This window comes from Procambarus clarkii, chromosome 28 (genome assembly GCF_040958095.1).
Source record: "Procambarus clarkii isolate CNS0578487 chromosome 28, FALCON_Pclarkii_2.0, whole genome shotgun sequence".
Taxonomy (NCBI): Eukaryota; Metazoa; Arthropoda; class Malacostraca; order Decapoda; family Cambaridae; genus Procambarus; species Procambarus clarkii.
In genome coordinates, this window is record NC_091177.1 from 9772711 (window position 1) to 9790075 (window position 17365).

The following is a 17365-nucleotide window of genomic DNA, read 5'->3' on the forward strand; positions in this document are numbered from 1 at the left end:
ACAAAGAGGAGTTACTCATGCAAATGAAGCCATTAATATGCTAAGAGTTTTGGGCAAAACTTCAAATATTATTGCTGTTATTGTGAATATTAAATATTGCATCAATATTCTAAACCTACAAAATCTAAAATATAATAGTATTTGCCTTTCTTCATTAAGTATTAGTGAAAAACTACAATATATCAGTGACAAAATTTTCTTTGCCATTCATATATATTAGCTCACTTCTCATATACCCAAATAGTATAAAATATTACCCCAAAAGATGTAAAACTCAATTTATTCAACTTCAATTATGCGTGAAATGCTGCATGTAAAATATGCAAAATGGAAAATAAATATATACCTGATCAACCAGGCTGTGACTCGTACGTCAGGCTGCGAGCAGCCGCGTCCAACAGCCTGGTTGATCAGTCCGGCAACCAGGAGGCCTGGTCGATGACCGGGCCGCGGGGACGCTAAGCCCCGGAAGCACCTCAAGGTAACCTCAAGGTATATGCTATATTATTTGTATCATTAATATTATTACTATATTACAGTACTAACCAATTTTGCTATTAACTATTCCTACTCCTTAGGTACGTGACTGGTCTTGAGAAACTGAAGGAGGCAAAGTTCTTGATTACAGAACTTCAGGAAGAGCTGAAATTGTTGCAGCCTCGTCTGGTGGAGACCTCAGCCAACACTGAGGCACTTATGATTAAGATCGAACAAGACACCATCCAAGTCGAGAGGAAGAAAGAGGTTTGGCTGTACTGTAGTTGTTACTAATCTAAAACCCTGATTATTACTAATGAGTTGAGGTAATCGGTGTTGCCCACTTAAAGAATGAGCCTTTTAACATTTACACTACAATTTTTAGCACTGTAGCATCTTTACTCCACTCTTTTTCCATCACTGTAACATCTTCATTAAACATGATTTCCAACATTGCAAGATCTTTACTCACTTGGGTCCATGGTATTCCCCAGAAATCAAATTTCCTTGGTTCATACTTAGTTACAAACATTGCAAAGTCTCATTATGATCATAATTCAATTTAATAAAAATTATTAATCTACAACTGGATCTCTTAGACATTTCAGAACCTGACTTTTGAGGAATATGAGGTCTTCTAGTGCCCCCCCTTTCCCCTCTCCTTGTGAACCCTGGATCAAAGACCAGTTTTCTGTTTGTAAATGAACAAAATAGTAATCATTGCTGAAGGCAGAGAGCCTAGCAGTTGGATGCCTACATATAGTCTCTAACCTTTCATTGGTTGAATAGGGCTAAATATGCAAAGTTTGGTTGAATTCCATTCAGTAATTTACAAATATATAGTACTTGTATAAACAGACAGATGTTTTTCTTTATTATTATAAATAAAAATGTAAATACAATCAAGAATACATGTTAAGTTGATCCATATGCATGAACACTTTTTCATTCTCTTTGCTTAAATTTTTTATTAATGTGTCTTCACATGCATGTATCTCTGAAATTACTCTGTCCCACTAAAAAAATTAACACTTCTTAATTTTATTGAATATTTATTCGAAGGAAACCTCTGATTTCAGTTGGTGGCTGCAGATGAAGCAGTAGCCAACAGAAAGTTTGCAGATGCTCAAGCTATCAAGGATGATTGTGAAAAAGAGCTTGCCAAGGCAGTTCCAGCTCTCAATGCTGCCACGGAAGCACTTAACACTCTCAAGCAAGACGACATCCGTGTTGTTAAGGCCATGAAGAATCCACCCTCAGGGGTCAAACTCGTGAGTGTACTATAAATTAACACTTTGCGCAGTCTGGTGTGCGTGCCCCCAGCCCACCCTAAGGTGGGCCTGGCACTTCCCAGGAGCTCGCACCCACACTAAAATGTGTATACTCTTTCCAGTGTTCTGACCTCAATTTCCATGCTACGTTGTTCATTTTGGTATCAATTATTCACAATCTAAAGGTGCACATTTGAAAACTAGTCCCATAATAATAAAACAATAAATGGAATTTTAAAAAATATTTTAATTTTGGATGCAAAATGCGTCTTTGCCGTACATCCGTAGATTTGATTATGGACGCAATATCTGTTGCTGCGAGCTGAAAGTGTTGAAACACTTGAGCTGCAGAACATTCACACACTCAAATGATCCTGCAACTCTTAATTATACTTCTTGTGCACATGCTTCCCGATTCTACTCCATATGCATCTCTTTATTTCTTACATAATTGCATAGTTCCTATGATTGTACTCCAGCCAACTTTTTATGGTGCCTGTAATAATATATGTTTAATTACACACAAAAATCACAATAGCGTAATGCATCATATGAACAAATTTGAACAAATGATTAAGGCTCGTCTGGGATCCTCTCGGACATAGATTCGAACCCTCATCATGGCCCTTGTAGATTTGTTTATATATGTTTAATCTTGAATTATGATTTGGATTGTTTGCTAGTACATATCTCTTCACCCACCCTGCTAAACCCTGCTACCTCTATACTTCATACAAAATGAGGGGGGGAAAGGTTGAACCTCAAACTATTTTTTCTCCTAATTATCTTGTTGCTGCACATTCACCAATCTGAGTGACACCATTAAGCTATGTTTATTTTGTACTATTGCATGGACATAAAATGCCCAAATCTAACAGAAGCACTTATTGGAGGCCTGTCCTAGCATAAATTGCTGGCAACTGTATGAAATATGTTCAACAGCAGTGAAGGTTAACTTACTAACTATCCTGTCACTTAATGATATCTTTTGTCAACCAGGCGAAGCCGAGTTGTCACCTGTCTCCTATATAGTATTTGTCACTTTGCCACTCATCTTTGTTATTTTGCTTTTCACATATTTGATATCGTGCCACTCGTGTATTTGTGTATATGACACCTGGCCAAGTATGTATTTGTCACTTTGCTTCTCATGTATTAGTCACCTATTCACTCTATTCATGTATTTATCTATATGTTTTTTCCTCCTATGCCAAATAAATGACTCTATATTTACTTTCTTTTCTGTTTGTCATTTATAAATGTGAGGCGAGTCTCCAAATCACACGTCTTTTGCAAACATTACGGATATTTAACTGCATCGTAAATACCTACTATATCAAAATTTTAATCAGACTCAGAATTGTTTATGAATAAATTATTATTATTATTGTTATTATTATTATTATTATTATTATTATTATTATTATTATTATTATTATTATTATTATTATTATTGTATCAGGTGATGGAAGCTGTGTGTGTTATGCTGGATCTCAAGCCAGACAGGAAACCAGACCCCAGTGGTTCAGGTAAAATGGTGGAAGACTTCTGGGCACCATCACAGAAGCTACTGGGGGACATGAAGTTCCTCCAAAACCTGCTGGTCTATGACAAGGAGAGCATCCCAACAAAGATCATTACGCACGTCCGCAACAAGTGGGTTCCTAATATCTAATTTCTTCAAAACATTTGAAAATGCATACACTGTACTTGCAAACACTGACAAATGAAACATAAAAATTAATAGAAATTAAACAAACTGATACTTTAACTAAGACAAAACATTTTTCTTAATAAAAATAAATGCTAGGCTTAATATACCAGTCATTGTATAGTTTCAATATCATTTTCACTTCCTGCTTTACCATAGATCCTAGTGTCATCTGTAAATTTGATGTAGTTTGCAATGTTCATTGCAAAATGAGTTGGCAATGTAGTTTGCCAAAAAATTTGACAGCTAAATATATAGTTAAAAACAGCTAACATACTGTATATAATCAAACAAAGTAAGCCATTATAAATATAAGTTATGAATATAATTACAGTACTGTTTTCTGGCAAAACTCATATACCATGGGGATGATAAGTCACTAACTGCATGTTCCTACCAGGTTCTACTCGCACCCGGATTTTGACCCCAAGAAGATACGGATGGTGTCAATGGCATGTGAAGGGTTATGTCGATGGGTGCGAGCCATGGTCGTCTATGACCAGGTGATCAAAATTGTGGCTCCAAAGAAGCAGGCATTAGAGGCTGCTAACCATGAACTGGCTCTCCAAAATGAGAAGCTGGAGGAGAAGAGGAAAGAATTGAGAGAAGTAATGTTTGAATTGTTTTCTAGACTGTTTTCAAGTTATAGCCTACTAATATCTTGCATCTAGGCTTAGTACAGAATAAAATACATACCTCATTCTTTGTAACTGGTATGTTAAAAAATCTTGATTATCTTGAGTATATGCATGTCTTATGCAGTGTCCGTAGCGTAGTGGTAAGACGCTTGCCTGTCGTTCCTCGAGCACTTTGTCCTGGGTTCGTATCTTGGTCGGGGAGGATTTAATGGGCTCTGTTTTAACTCAACAGTAAAATGGGTACTTGGTTGTAAAAACGATTCTTCGTGGGGGTCATATTCCAGGGAACATAGAATTAAGGACTTGCCCGAAATGCTACACATACTAGTGGCTGTACAAGAATGTAAGAACTCTTGTGTGTATATGTATGTATGTATGTATGTGTATATATATATATATATATATATATATATATATATATATATATATATATATATATATATATATATATATATATATTTATATATATATATATAAATATATATATATATAAATATAATAAAAACACATCTGTATAAATATATATATATATAAATATATATATATATATATATATATATATATATATATATATATATATATATATATATATATATATATATATATATATATATATATAATATAATATAATATAAAAAATATGTGTGTGTGTGTGTAAAACATTTCTTTGCTTTTAATACCTTATCCAGGTGACAGACAAGCTTCAGGCCCTTAATGATGAATTTACCAAAAAACAAAAGGAGAAGAAAGACCTGGAGGATTCCATAGTCAGGTGTGAGCAGAAGAGGGATCGATCAGAAAGGCTCATCGGCGGCCTCGGTGGTGAGCGGGATAGGTGGGTACTACTCTTGTTCCTCTTCATTGTAGCCCAGTATGTAGAATCAAATTAAACACATGATAAAATAATTACCAAAAACTTATTAAATAAATAAGTTAATTTCATCAGAACTATATTAAAATAAGCATGTTAGAAGAAAAATGTAATTAAATATAAATTAAACTAAATGTGATAAGAGGCTAGCCTTCTCAATATAAGGAGATATTCCAATCACTAGGAAGGCAACTTCGTTTCTTAGTACGAGAGTAAATAGCATCCTTCATGCCCTCAATAATCATTAAGATACCTGTATTTGTAAATAAGTTTTACCAGTACAAGACACTCCAACAACAGGTGTCACTTCAGAATCTCTCTTAAATACATGGATGGTGAAATGCTAAAGAAATTGTTCTCAACTTTTGCAAGACCAAAATTTAAATATGCAGCAGTTGCATGTTGCCCACATCTCAAAAAACACATCTGTAAAAAGGAAAGAATGCAAAGACATGCTACCAAATGGGATCTGGAACTGAAAACAAGAGCTATGAAGAGAAGCTAGAGGTGTTAAATATGCCAAGCTAGAAAATAGAAGGAAAAGAGGCAATATGATCACTTTGTACAAAATAGTAACAGGAATTGACAAAATAAACAGAGGAATTTTTGACACTTTCAACTTCAAGAATAAGAAACCATAGTTTCAAGCTAAGGAAACAAAAGTGCCAAAAATTATTAAGAAAATTATCTTTTGCAAACATATTGGTAGACAGTTAGAGCAAGTTAAATGAAAAGGCAGTGGATGCCAAAACCATCAATAATTTCAAGGCAGTATATGACAGAGTGCTGAGAAGATGGGACACCACGAGTGTAGCTCTCATCCTTTAACTACACTTAGGTAATTAAATACTGAGGGGAGTTGTCACAATAGAAGCCAGTGGGACTTTTGCCCACTCTCAATCTACATTACCTTCAGCAACGTATCTCACTCTACCTTCAATAAAAGCCTCCAAACTGTCTACCCCCTCACTCTACTTTCCTCAACCCCCCCTTCTCATCTTCCAATCCTGTTTCACCTCCAATAATTTAACCACCCTCTTTCAAGGATAAAAATATTAATTCAGTGTATCTTTTTTTATTTAATTTTTCCTTATCTCTTTACACACATTTATTCATTTAGTTTTTTGGCTTAATCTAACCCAACATAATCTAACCTAATTAAACTTAACCTATCGTAGATCAACATAACCTAATCTAACTTTAACCCAGCCTAACCCAGGATAATTTAGTGCAGCTTAACCTAGAATAATTTAGTCCAGCCTTCCCTAATGATTTATAGTTTTATTAATTAAAAAACAAGCTATGTAAAAAACATCTGTGTATGATTGCCTGAAATGTTATGTGTGCTAGTGGCTGTACAAGAATTTAAGAACTCTTGTGTATAGAAATAAAAAAAAAAATTGTGACCGTACCCCATCACATTCCTTGTCCTATGACCCTCCCAATGTTCTCAGGTGGAGTAATGCGGCACAACAACTGAGCGAGAGCCTGGAGAATGTGGTGGGAGATGTGCTCATCGCTGCAGCTGTTGTGGCCTACCTTGGAGCTTTTACTGTTGAGTACCGGGAGGTATGTTCCTTACTAATAGTTTGATAATGTTTACGTAAACTTCTAGTATATAATGTGTAAATCAGTTCATATAAATTACAGTTTATATCATTATTCTTTATACAGGAATGTCTTAAAGATTGGCACCAGAAGTGCCAGGAACTAGGAATTTCGTGTAGTTCAAATTTCGTCTTGTACGACACTTTGGGTGATCCTGTGCAGAGTCGAACCTGGCAGCTTGCAGGACTGCCAGTTGATGCTTTCTCAGTTGACAGTGCCATCATCGTGGCTCATTCCCGCCGCTGGCCACTCATGATCGACCCCCAAGGTAAGCTTTGCCACACGATCATCCCTCATGGTAAGTCTTTTTAAATTATCAACTTCTTGATAATTTTTACTACATGATCAACCCTTAGAGTAAGTTGCCACATGATTAACTTCCAGGTTAAGGTAAATTTCAAATTTGCACTGTATTTTGTGTAACCCACTCACATAAGATATGTGCTTAAGTTATCATTTTTCAATTTTGCTACAAATTACCTACCTAAATTTATCTGTTAGATTAAGGACCTGCCCAAAATGCTATGTGTGCTAGTGGCTTTACAAGAATGTAAAATCATCAATGCCATGTACTCTCATAAACCCAATGTACCTTCTTGTATATATATAAATAAATAAATAAATAAATAAGTTTTGCTACATGATAGACCAACAAGGTAAATCTACCCACATGATCGGTCCCAGGGTCAGTCTTGACACATAAATACCAACTTAAAATAACACTGTTAATCATTTCTGAAGCCAGCTTTTGACATGGTTGAAGATGTTCCTTTGTTTTTCTTATTTATGCCCCATTCTACCTCATGATTTTGCACTTGTCTGAATTGGAGTCTAGTAACCATTTGTGTGGCCATGCCTGCAATTTGGTGGCATATGTGTGTGTCTTTGTAATTGACTAAGTGTAATTACCTAAGCAAATTTACAAGATGAGAGCCATGCTCATGGTGTCCCATCTTTCCAGTACTCTCTGTCATATGACACTTTGAAACAATTTATGGTTTTGGCATCCACTGACCTCTCACTTAATGTCTTCCAGCTATCACCACCCTGTTTGTAAAAAAGAACTTTCTAATATTTTATCAGCACTAGTGTTTTTAACTTCATTCTCTTGAAATTGCAGGTTTTAAGAATTCTTGTAAATTTTATTGATTCTGGTAACTATTTTGTATGAAATGATCATGTTGCCTCTTTTTCTTCTATCTTCTGGCCTTTGGGATATTCAACACCTTCAGCCTTTCACCTTAGCTCATGTTTTTCAGTTCCCAAACCTGTTTTGTAGCATGTCTTTGCATCTTTTCCATTTATTGATGAGCATCTTGAGATATTGGCATCATACAACCACTGTTTGTTTCAATTTTGGTCTCATGAAAGTCATTAACAGTCTCTTTAATATTTCACCACCTTTGTATTTAAAAGTGATTCTGAAGCTGGAAAGTGCAACATATGCTCGTTGCATAGGGGAGCCGGTCGGCCGAACGGACAGCACACTGGACTTGTGATCCTGTGGTCCTGGGTTCGATCCCGGGCGCCGGCGAGAAACAATGGGCAGAGTTTCTTTCACCCTATGCCCCCTGTTACCTAGCAGTAAAATAGGTACCTGGGTGTTAGTCAGCTGTCACGGGCTGTTTCCTGGGGGTGGAGGCCTGGTCGAGGACCGGGCCGCGGGGACACTAAAGCCCCGAAATCGTCTCAAGATAATCTCAAGATCTCTCAAGATATTGCACAATCTCCTTTATGCAGTTTTCTGGTGACAGCCTAATATCCAGAACCACCCCTAGATCTCCTGTGTCAGAGCGCTGTAATGCCTTTCCACATAATTTGTTGGTTTGTGTGTGGCCTATTTTCTCCAATTCCACATTCCATAGCATGGCATTTATTCTCTTTGATTTCTATTTGCCCATTGTAGTTCCATACTTATTTTTGTCCATGACCTGGAGAAAATAATTGTATTTTTGTCCATGAAAAAGGACAAGAGAGTTTGACAATTATCAACGTCTCTTATCATCCATAGTGGCTTAGTATCAGCGAAAATGTTCATACAGTTCTATATGGGATTATTGGAGAACCATTAAGTGCCTGTCGTAGAATTTCTTGGACTGTGGAATTCTTAGGGAGAAGTTGTGTGGGATTAATGGGAACATTTAATTGCCTGCAATAGAACTTCTGAGAACTTGGATCAAACTATATTACTCTTGATACATTTTCTTGATACATTGACCATACTTGGTCTACAGTTCTGTATTCCTTCTGGTTGACTGTTCAAATAGAAAATGAACATTCCTAGTGTAAGAACTGAACCCCTGTGGCACTCCACTAGTAACACACTTCCAGTCTGATACATACAGTGTGTGTGTATGTATGTATGTATGTATGTATGTATGTATGTATGTATGTATGTATGTATGTATGTATGTATGTATGTATGTATGTATGTATGTGTTGGGGTGGGGATGGGGGGTGAAAGATGGATGTGCGATCGACCTTATCAGATAAACAACTACAGTAATTGTAAATTGCATGTTATTTATGAAGTAAATGACATAATAAAGTAATTAACATATGATAACATTTCAGTCATCCTAATGACATACCTGATTTACCTGAGGGATCACCAGCCATAGTGGCCTCGATGAGGACAAGAAGCCGGCAGCTTGTTGATGGTCCCCCATTTATCTTGATCTTTTCCTGGTATATTTTGAAATTCAGCACAGTTTTGGCAGTTATAGCTTCGGCAGGTAGGCAGTTCCAAGTGTCATTAACCCTATGGGTGAAATAGCATCTCCTGTTCTCAGTCCTACATTGTGGCTTGTTGAGCTTGCTCCTTGTTTGTGTTACATCTGACCTTTTGAAGAAAATATCAGGATCAACATCCTCTAACTTGTTCAGTATTTTAAATTTCAATGAGATTCCCACTGTCATGCCTGGTTTGCAGTGTTTTTAGCCCATATCACACTTTCAGTCAAACCACACACCTGACCATACTACACATCAGGCTCTTCTCCATACCTGGCCCTAACATACACACATGGTCTTATCACTTTGTATTCCATCTGTAGTATTATGACACTAGAGTACTGTCAACAATGTTTTTCAGAAAAGACAACATACTGTACTCTAATATTTTTCCATTCCAATTGCTAAAAGACTGTGTATCTGACATGTACGTATTATATGTATGTAACTGCAATCTATTTTTCACTGCCAGGCCAGGCTAATAAATGGGTGGTGAACATGGAGAAGGAGAATGGGTTGCGGGTGGTACGACAGACTGACCCCTCCTTCATCAGAGTTTTAGAAGAGGCACTGCAGAAAGGACTTCCAATGCTCATCGAAGGAGTTGGCGAGGATTTTGACCCCATACTTGGTAAAGATTTCATGTCTACCTGTTAGGCCTTGCAGTGAGAAGTGATAATTTATTCATGGCAATTTTGTTATGATGCATCACTAGACAATAAATTCAGAGATGAGAAATATTAATATATCTACATATGTAAAATAAACCAATATTGAAGAATATATATATGATAACTTTTGGAAATTAACATTGATTTAAGAATGGCTGTGACTTTGAAACATTAAATACTGGAGTGATTTTCCAATTTTTTTTCTTTAATTTCTACATTCTTATTAACAGTCTCACTTATACAGTACTTAAATATCAGTAGGCTTAAGTGACATTATTTATAATCTTTGCTTTGCTATTTCTTCCAGATAGATTATTATAGCCATTTCAAAATGAAATATTTGTACCTTTTTTTTTTTTTTTGACAACCTTTGTATATAATAACCTTAAAGTCTGTAAACAAATGACTTTTAGAGCAATACATACTGCTGTGAAAATATATACCAATGTATGTTCTACCACCATTACCAGATCCGGTATTATTGAAGCAGACATTTAAGCAACAGGGTGTCGACCATGTGCTTCTTGGAGAGACAGTGACAGAGTACAACAGTAACTTTCGTTTGTACATTACTACCAGACTTAGAAATCCACACTTCCTACCACAGGTCACTGTTAAGGTATCTCTACCACATGATTCTCTGCAAACACCTTTCAAGTTCTATAATTTTTATTACTGCTGTTCAAGTAATTTGTTCTATAATTATGTAATATATTGTAACCAAAGTGTGAGGTCAGCTAATTGGGTTCAAAAGTGCCATGAATGAAAGTAAAATTAAGAAACATTTGGTATATAGGGAAATCTAATTTTACTACGGTATTTTCTTTCTAGTCATGCTTCTTCTTCTTGCATGCCTGCATTTTATTATAGAAATGAGCAAGTAAAATAATATTTGGGGATTTTAAAGCCTTTGATAGTGTGTCTAATCAATACTAAATTTCTACCAAGTAGCAATGTTGCAGGTGCTGGTATCCTGTCCATCATTCATATCTTGTACTAAGTGATTGTCAAATATCACAATCTAACTAATTTACATGGTGCTTAAATATTTTCTTCTTTCATGTTTTATTAAAGCTATTCACAATAACTGCAATTCTGATGTCTCACTAATTGAAACAGTGTTGTTAGTATATAAGATTTCCCAGTGGTTCACACATTTGTCACACATCAGTTAACCCTCCAAACCAATCACATATACTTTTTCCTGTCATTACTCCATAATGAAAGCAGAATTGGCTTCAAACACAATACAGGCACTGTAATGTTTTTAAAGGCCTCCTCTTGTCACTTTAGAAGCTCTTCACTGTTTCAAATATCCTCTCTCTCATATATAGTGCACTCATGTCATATTTATTAACTAAGCTAAGCTTTTTCTAAGCCCAGAAATGCATATACAGTACATAGTTATTTATTTATTTTTCTTTGGTGGAAGGTGGTGGTGCTGAACTTTCTAATTACAAAAATGGGACTGGAGAACCAGCTACTGGGCCTGGTGGTAGCTCATGAGCGCCCACAGCTGGAGGAGCGTAAGAATCGTTTGCTTGTAGAGTCAGCCAACAATAGGCGAGCCCTTCAGAAGACTCAGGAGAAAATTCTTGAGGTCCTGTCTACTGCTGGTCAGAATCTTCTGGAGGATGAGAAGGCTATTGACATCATGTCATCCAGCAGGGTGAGTTTCTTTTGGAAGGTATAATAATTACTACGGCCATTACTAGAGGTTGTGCTGATCCTTTTAAGACTCTACAAGTGAGTGTGATATTTTCCTTTCAAGCAGAAAGTTTCCATTCCATTGTAACTATACATTATTCTCAGTGCATTCTGTAGTTTCTAAATTGCTTTTCTCTGGAGCTCTTAGGAACTCCAAAGTGTATGTGTCTTAATTATGAGAAAGACATGTTGTTTTATCTAAGAAGACCTGCAGAGCATTTCATTACAGGTGATAATTTGTCTTATTTCTGTGCAGATAAGAGATACTAAAACAAAATTCTGGAACACTGCAGGTACTCTCACAGGAAATATCAGCTAAAGAGGAGGTGGTACAGCAGACTGAGCAAGAAATTGATGCTGCCAGGGGAGCTTACAAACCTGTTGCAATCCATGCCTCGGTTCTGTTCTTTTGTGTGTCTGATATGGCTGCCATAGAACCCATGTACCAGTATTCTCTCGGATGGTTTATCAATCTCTACCTTCAGGTATTACCAGCTTTTTGATTTTGGTGCTGTATTGAAATATTTGTATTTTTTTTTTTAACTTTTGAGATGTATTAAAAAAACTTTATAGTGCTATCAATTTAACAATAATCATTAAATGAACACCATCCTGAAATTTCCTTACGAAAAGATGATCTTTACTGCTTGGAGATGACCACAATGTCAGGACTGATCATAAGATTGAATACAAGTGAATTCCATATCAGTTCATCACCACTTCCACTTACTGCTGCCTTTTTACTAAGTTATGCACCTTAATAATTCATTTATTCTTGTGGCAGTTTCAGTTATCTATTATTATTACTGCTTCACCATCTGAAAGGAAAACAACACCACTTTCAAAACAAAGAAAATTTGTTTGCAAGTACAGTAATTGCACTTTGTTATTTATTAATAATACTAGTAATTACTTAGTGCCTGAATCATAGAAATTTGAAAAATGTTTGTTTCTAAATATTTAATTGGGAACAATGATGATTGTCATGATAAATTTGTTTGCTGGCTTTGATCTAATGTTTTTTAAATTTTCAGTGAGGATTATGTCAAGGTGTGGTAATATTTTAGCCATCAAGACTGAAAAACATTAGGTACTTGCCTGCTAACTCACATTGGTATGCTTCTGATCTTGCTTGAGCTATTTTATGTGCTTAACCACTGCACTGCACAACGTGCCTGTAGGCGCTCGACAGGTGGTGAGCAACGTGCCTCAGAGATCTTATAGGTATAGCGTATGATTCAAAACTCCCGCAGCTACATGGGGTTCACATCAGCTTCCTCAGGGCTCTTGTAAACAGATGCCATTTAAAAAAAAATCATGGGCAACATTCTTGGGTGTGAAAGCCTCAGTACTGAGTGAGCAACCAAGGCTCTTGCATGTAGCATGAGCTCACAGCACTGCTGTTTAGCTTGTGACCACAGCATTGCCTAATAATGTCAAAATATATATGTAACTGGTATTATTTAGCCATGATGGTATTACAGAAGAGCCTGAGTGTGATAATGACTGTGTGCAATGTTCAAATATCAGTGAATCAATGCTGTTCAAGATGTTCACAGTGCTAGCCACAGCACCACAGCATTATTTCATCCATTTAGGAATCTTCAAACAACTTCTTATGTTCCTTTACAAAATAAACTTGGTCAATTATTCATTTAGAGGATTTAGTGACCAGGATTAGGATAATACCAGGATTGTGGTGATAATTAGCACTGTGCATTGTATTGTGGGAGGAGGAATTTTGGCGAGATGGGAGGGAATAGAGGTAGCGTCACTGTGTGTGGTAGCCACTCTTGTTTGGGCTCACCATACTAGCTTAGTTGTTCACTTTGGTGAACACAAATGTAGAGACTTATATATAATGTGTATGTGTATATAGTGTAATAATAGCAACAAGAGTATGTTGGGAGGAGCCATTTTGGAGAGGGAGGTGGCATTGTACTTGTAGCGTCGTCATCTGCTGTGTGACTTGTCATGCAGTGTATGGTGGCCACTGTGCTGTTTGGACACAATACCAGCTTAGTTGTATAGTTATGGTGAATAAAACATGTGGATACTTATACATAATGTGTGTAAATAGTGTAATAAAAACAATAACAGTACGGTGGGAGGAGGAATGTTGGCGAGTAAGGTGTTGGAGGAGTGAGGGAGGACTGGCTGGGTGTGGCAGCTCACTCTTGTTTTTTTGGCTCACCATACCAACTTAGTGGTTAGTTATGGTGAACACATATGTAGATGGGTATATACAATGTGTGTATATAGTGTAATAACAGCAAAAACACTATTTGATTGATCGTAGAATATAATATATATATATATCACATATATGAACCATATAATTTTGAGCATAGCGCTGTTCCACACTTTGAACTATATAAATTCCACAAATTACTCACTTTTAAATAATATTACAGCAAAAAAACAGAGAAGAACCAAATGAGAAACATCAAAATAATTATGAAACATTATATTCGCGGCAACTGCTGCCCCACGGTGGAGCTGACTGACCCCGAGTGCTCCATCACTCAGCGGGCATAATTTGCTCAACTTCCCAGCTCCATCACGGTTAAAATGTGCCACATACAATATTTTTTTTTAGTTTCCTATGATCAGAGTGCATTTTAACAATATTAGAAGTGAAATTGGTCTTTTTCCAAGAATTTACTTTCTGCGCACAAGGGGACGGGGGTGCCATATTTGGAGCCCGAGCAGCACAGTGGTTAATAACATGATAGCTCAATGAAGATGTTGTAAACTTTAAAAATTTGTCTTGCATATGTAGCAGATAGTAGTCGATAGCATTCTAAACAATGTTAATTCATTATACTGTACATGTTTCGTGTTTTTAGTTGTGTGTTATATGCTCTCAAATCCTTTTCAGTTTCTGACACATGGAGTTTTTACCATCCTAGGTTGTATTGTTTGAAACCTCCTTTTCCTGATATACGTGTTTCTCTTCCTCTTGGAAGAAGGGCCCCAAATTTAACCTTTTTTTTTTTCTTTTTGGCTATGTTTGAAGTGACCTGAAATTTAGAGCCTAAGTCTAGTTTTACACCCGATCACTGTTTATAGTACATCTGTAATTACTGTACTGTCATTCTTCTGTCTGAGTTCTTTTGTGGTTGGACATTTGCTTAATTTCACAGTGATATCAAGCAGGTATCAAGCAGCAACAATTTTGGCCTGTAGATATTAGTGTGGTCATAATTGAGTCCTGTAACACTTTAGCTTGCTGTAGTTGAACACTAACTCTGTCACCATACCATGAAATTGCCTAGTTTTTGAATTCATAAAAATGCTCTGTGTATTTCTAACATATTATACAGTGTATCAACCTAGGAAGCATTAAAATACTATATATACCTCTACCTTCTCTCTCAGTTTTATCTGAGGCATGTTGAGAGCGTGACACATAATTTAAGGAGATACCTTAGGGTCTTTAATTAAATATTTAAGGTTTAGAGTTTAAATAGGAATACTCAATATGTAACTTTTTAATATTTCAAGTAAATTATTAACAAAAGAAGGCACCATTGTTAATAATTTAAGTACCATAACTCATTTATGAAAAGACTTGTTTAATTAAAATGATGTTTGGATAGACATGGTGGTTTATGAGGACTTGTTGCGCTTTGTTTTTGTGTAGTACTGTATACTTAAAAATTGATATATTCAGTCTATCAGGAACTCGGACACCAGTGAGGATGTGGACATAAGAATCCAGCTGCTCAACACCCACTTGACACGAGCCATCTTCCTCTCTGTCAGTCGCTCACTCTTCGAGAGAGACAAGATTCTTTTCTCCTTCATGCTGTGTGTCAGGCTCCAGCAAGCGCAGGTACTGAATTTCCATCAGGGTATAGAGCTAAGCTTCAGTCTAAACCTGTAACTAACTGATCTGGCACAGCATATTCGAAAGTCAAATGATGTTTAGAAGGTTACAGTGCCTAAATACTTACCAGTTAACTTCATAGGCGATAACTGCTTGGTAACTCAGTCATCTTTCTGCTAGTTTAAAAATAATCGGGTCATATTTGTGCATTGAACATAATATTGTGCATTGAACTTAATGTGTATATGTAATTTCCTCTTGAAGTTTGTGTACTCAGCTTAAACATTTATTGGCACATTGGCTTGAAGCTAATGCATATTTAATGTGCATATAATGTAAATGTGGTGATAGTGCTATAATACTAAAATACTGTAGTACTATTCACATAAACACACACAACTTTACTATTTTAACTTACATTTGTGTAGCAGAGGTAGTAGCTGGGTAATTGTTAAGGTTTATATGGCACATTCATACATTTACAAGGGGAGTACCACAGTGTTCAGTTCTTGCACCGGTACTGTTTACTGCCTATATAAACAACCTACCAGAAGGAATGCAGAATTATATGAACATGTTTGCTAATGAGGCAAGTATTCTAGGGAAGATAAGAAACTTGGACAATTGTCATGCCCTTAAAGAGGTGCTGGACAAAATAAGTGTGTGGAGCACCACTTGGCAAATGAAATTTGATGTGAATAAATGCCATGTTATGGAATGTAGAATAGGAGAAAATACCAGACACACAACCTACAAATTATATGGAAAGGAATTAAAGAACTCTAACAAAGAAAGATCTAGGGGTGATTCTGGATAGTAGACTGTCACCAGAGGAACACATAAAGGACATTATGCTGCCCTTTCCATTCTTAGAATTACTTCTTATTACATGGATGGTAAAACACTAAAGAAACTGTTCATGACTTTTGTGAAACCAAAATTGGAATATGCAGCAGTTGTATGTTGTGCGTATCTTAAGAAGCACATAAGTAAACTGGAAAAGGTGGAAAGGCATGCTACAAAATAGCTTCCAGAACTGAAAAATGAGTTATGAAAAGAGACTATAGGCATTAAATATGCCAAAACTAGAAGAGAGAAGAAAAATATTTGATATGATCACCATGATCTGATAATTTGCAAATTATTTAAGTTTTGTAATGTGTTGTGAAAAGGTGTATACAGGTAATGTGTATGTGTCAGGGAGGAGTATATAGATGATGTGTATGCTTCAGGAAGGAGTAGAGGAGGACGTGTGGAGGTTCCTGTTGACAGGTGGGAATGGTCTGCTGGACAACCCACACGGTCCTTCCCCAGCGCCTTGGCTCTCTGACAAGGCTTGGGCCCGCTTGGTACAGGCTGCTGACTGTCACAGGTACTCGCCCAGATGTATTCATACTGATGTACTCGTCTACAACTTGCCTATAAGTGCACAACTAGGTGCATTCACCTAGATGTATTCACATTTATTGGGGGATCTTTCACAAGCTGCTGGCTTCCTGCCCCCATTGAGTTCACTAAGGATAGTGGCCTTCAGGTAAATTCAGATAAATACATTAATAAACACACCTTATTGTACTCACTTAGATGTACAGTACCCACATAGATGAATTCACTTAGATATGTTTGCAATATAAACCATCATCCCCTCTTATAAAGAAATTTGGCTTGATAGGTAACTCACTATTATGTATTATTTATAGTTATATCATATACATCTGAATTTAGCAGCGCTAGTATGCATTTTAACAAAACTCAGAGCAAATTAAATAAAATACATTGCATTTAACTTTGATAGTCATTTACTATCTCTAATAATATTTAATTTTTTACAATTTGGTGATGGTGA

At 36.3% G+C, this 17365-nt stretch overlaps 1 protein-coding gene across 1 annotated transcript in view; it reads left to right on the top strand.

Annotated features, from left to right (window-relative positions):
• Positions 1-17365, top strand: part of LOC123755078 (dynein axonemal heavy chain 3-like) — a 116017-nt gene that overhangs the window by 76605 nt on the left and 22047 nt on the right. The window contains 13 exon segments of the mRNA XM_069332650.1: positions 579-744; positions 1557-1748; positions 3211-3404; positions 3860-4067; positions 4787-4932; positions 6423-6537; positions 6643-6844; positions 9782-9940; positions 10451-10599; positions 11413-11649; positions 11981-12172; positions 15364-15525; positions 16752-16891. Of these exon segments, the coding sequence (XP_069188751.1) occupies positions 579-744; positions 1557-1748; positions 3211-3404; positions 3860-4067; positions 4787-4932; positions 6423-6537; positions 6643-6844; positions 9782-9940; positions 10451-10599; positions 11413-11649; positions 11981-12172; positions 15364-15525; positions 16752-16891 (2262 nt within the window).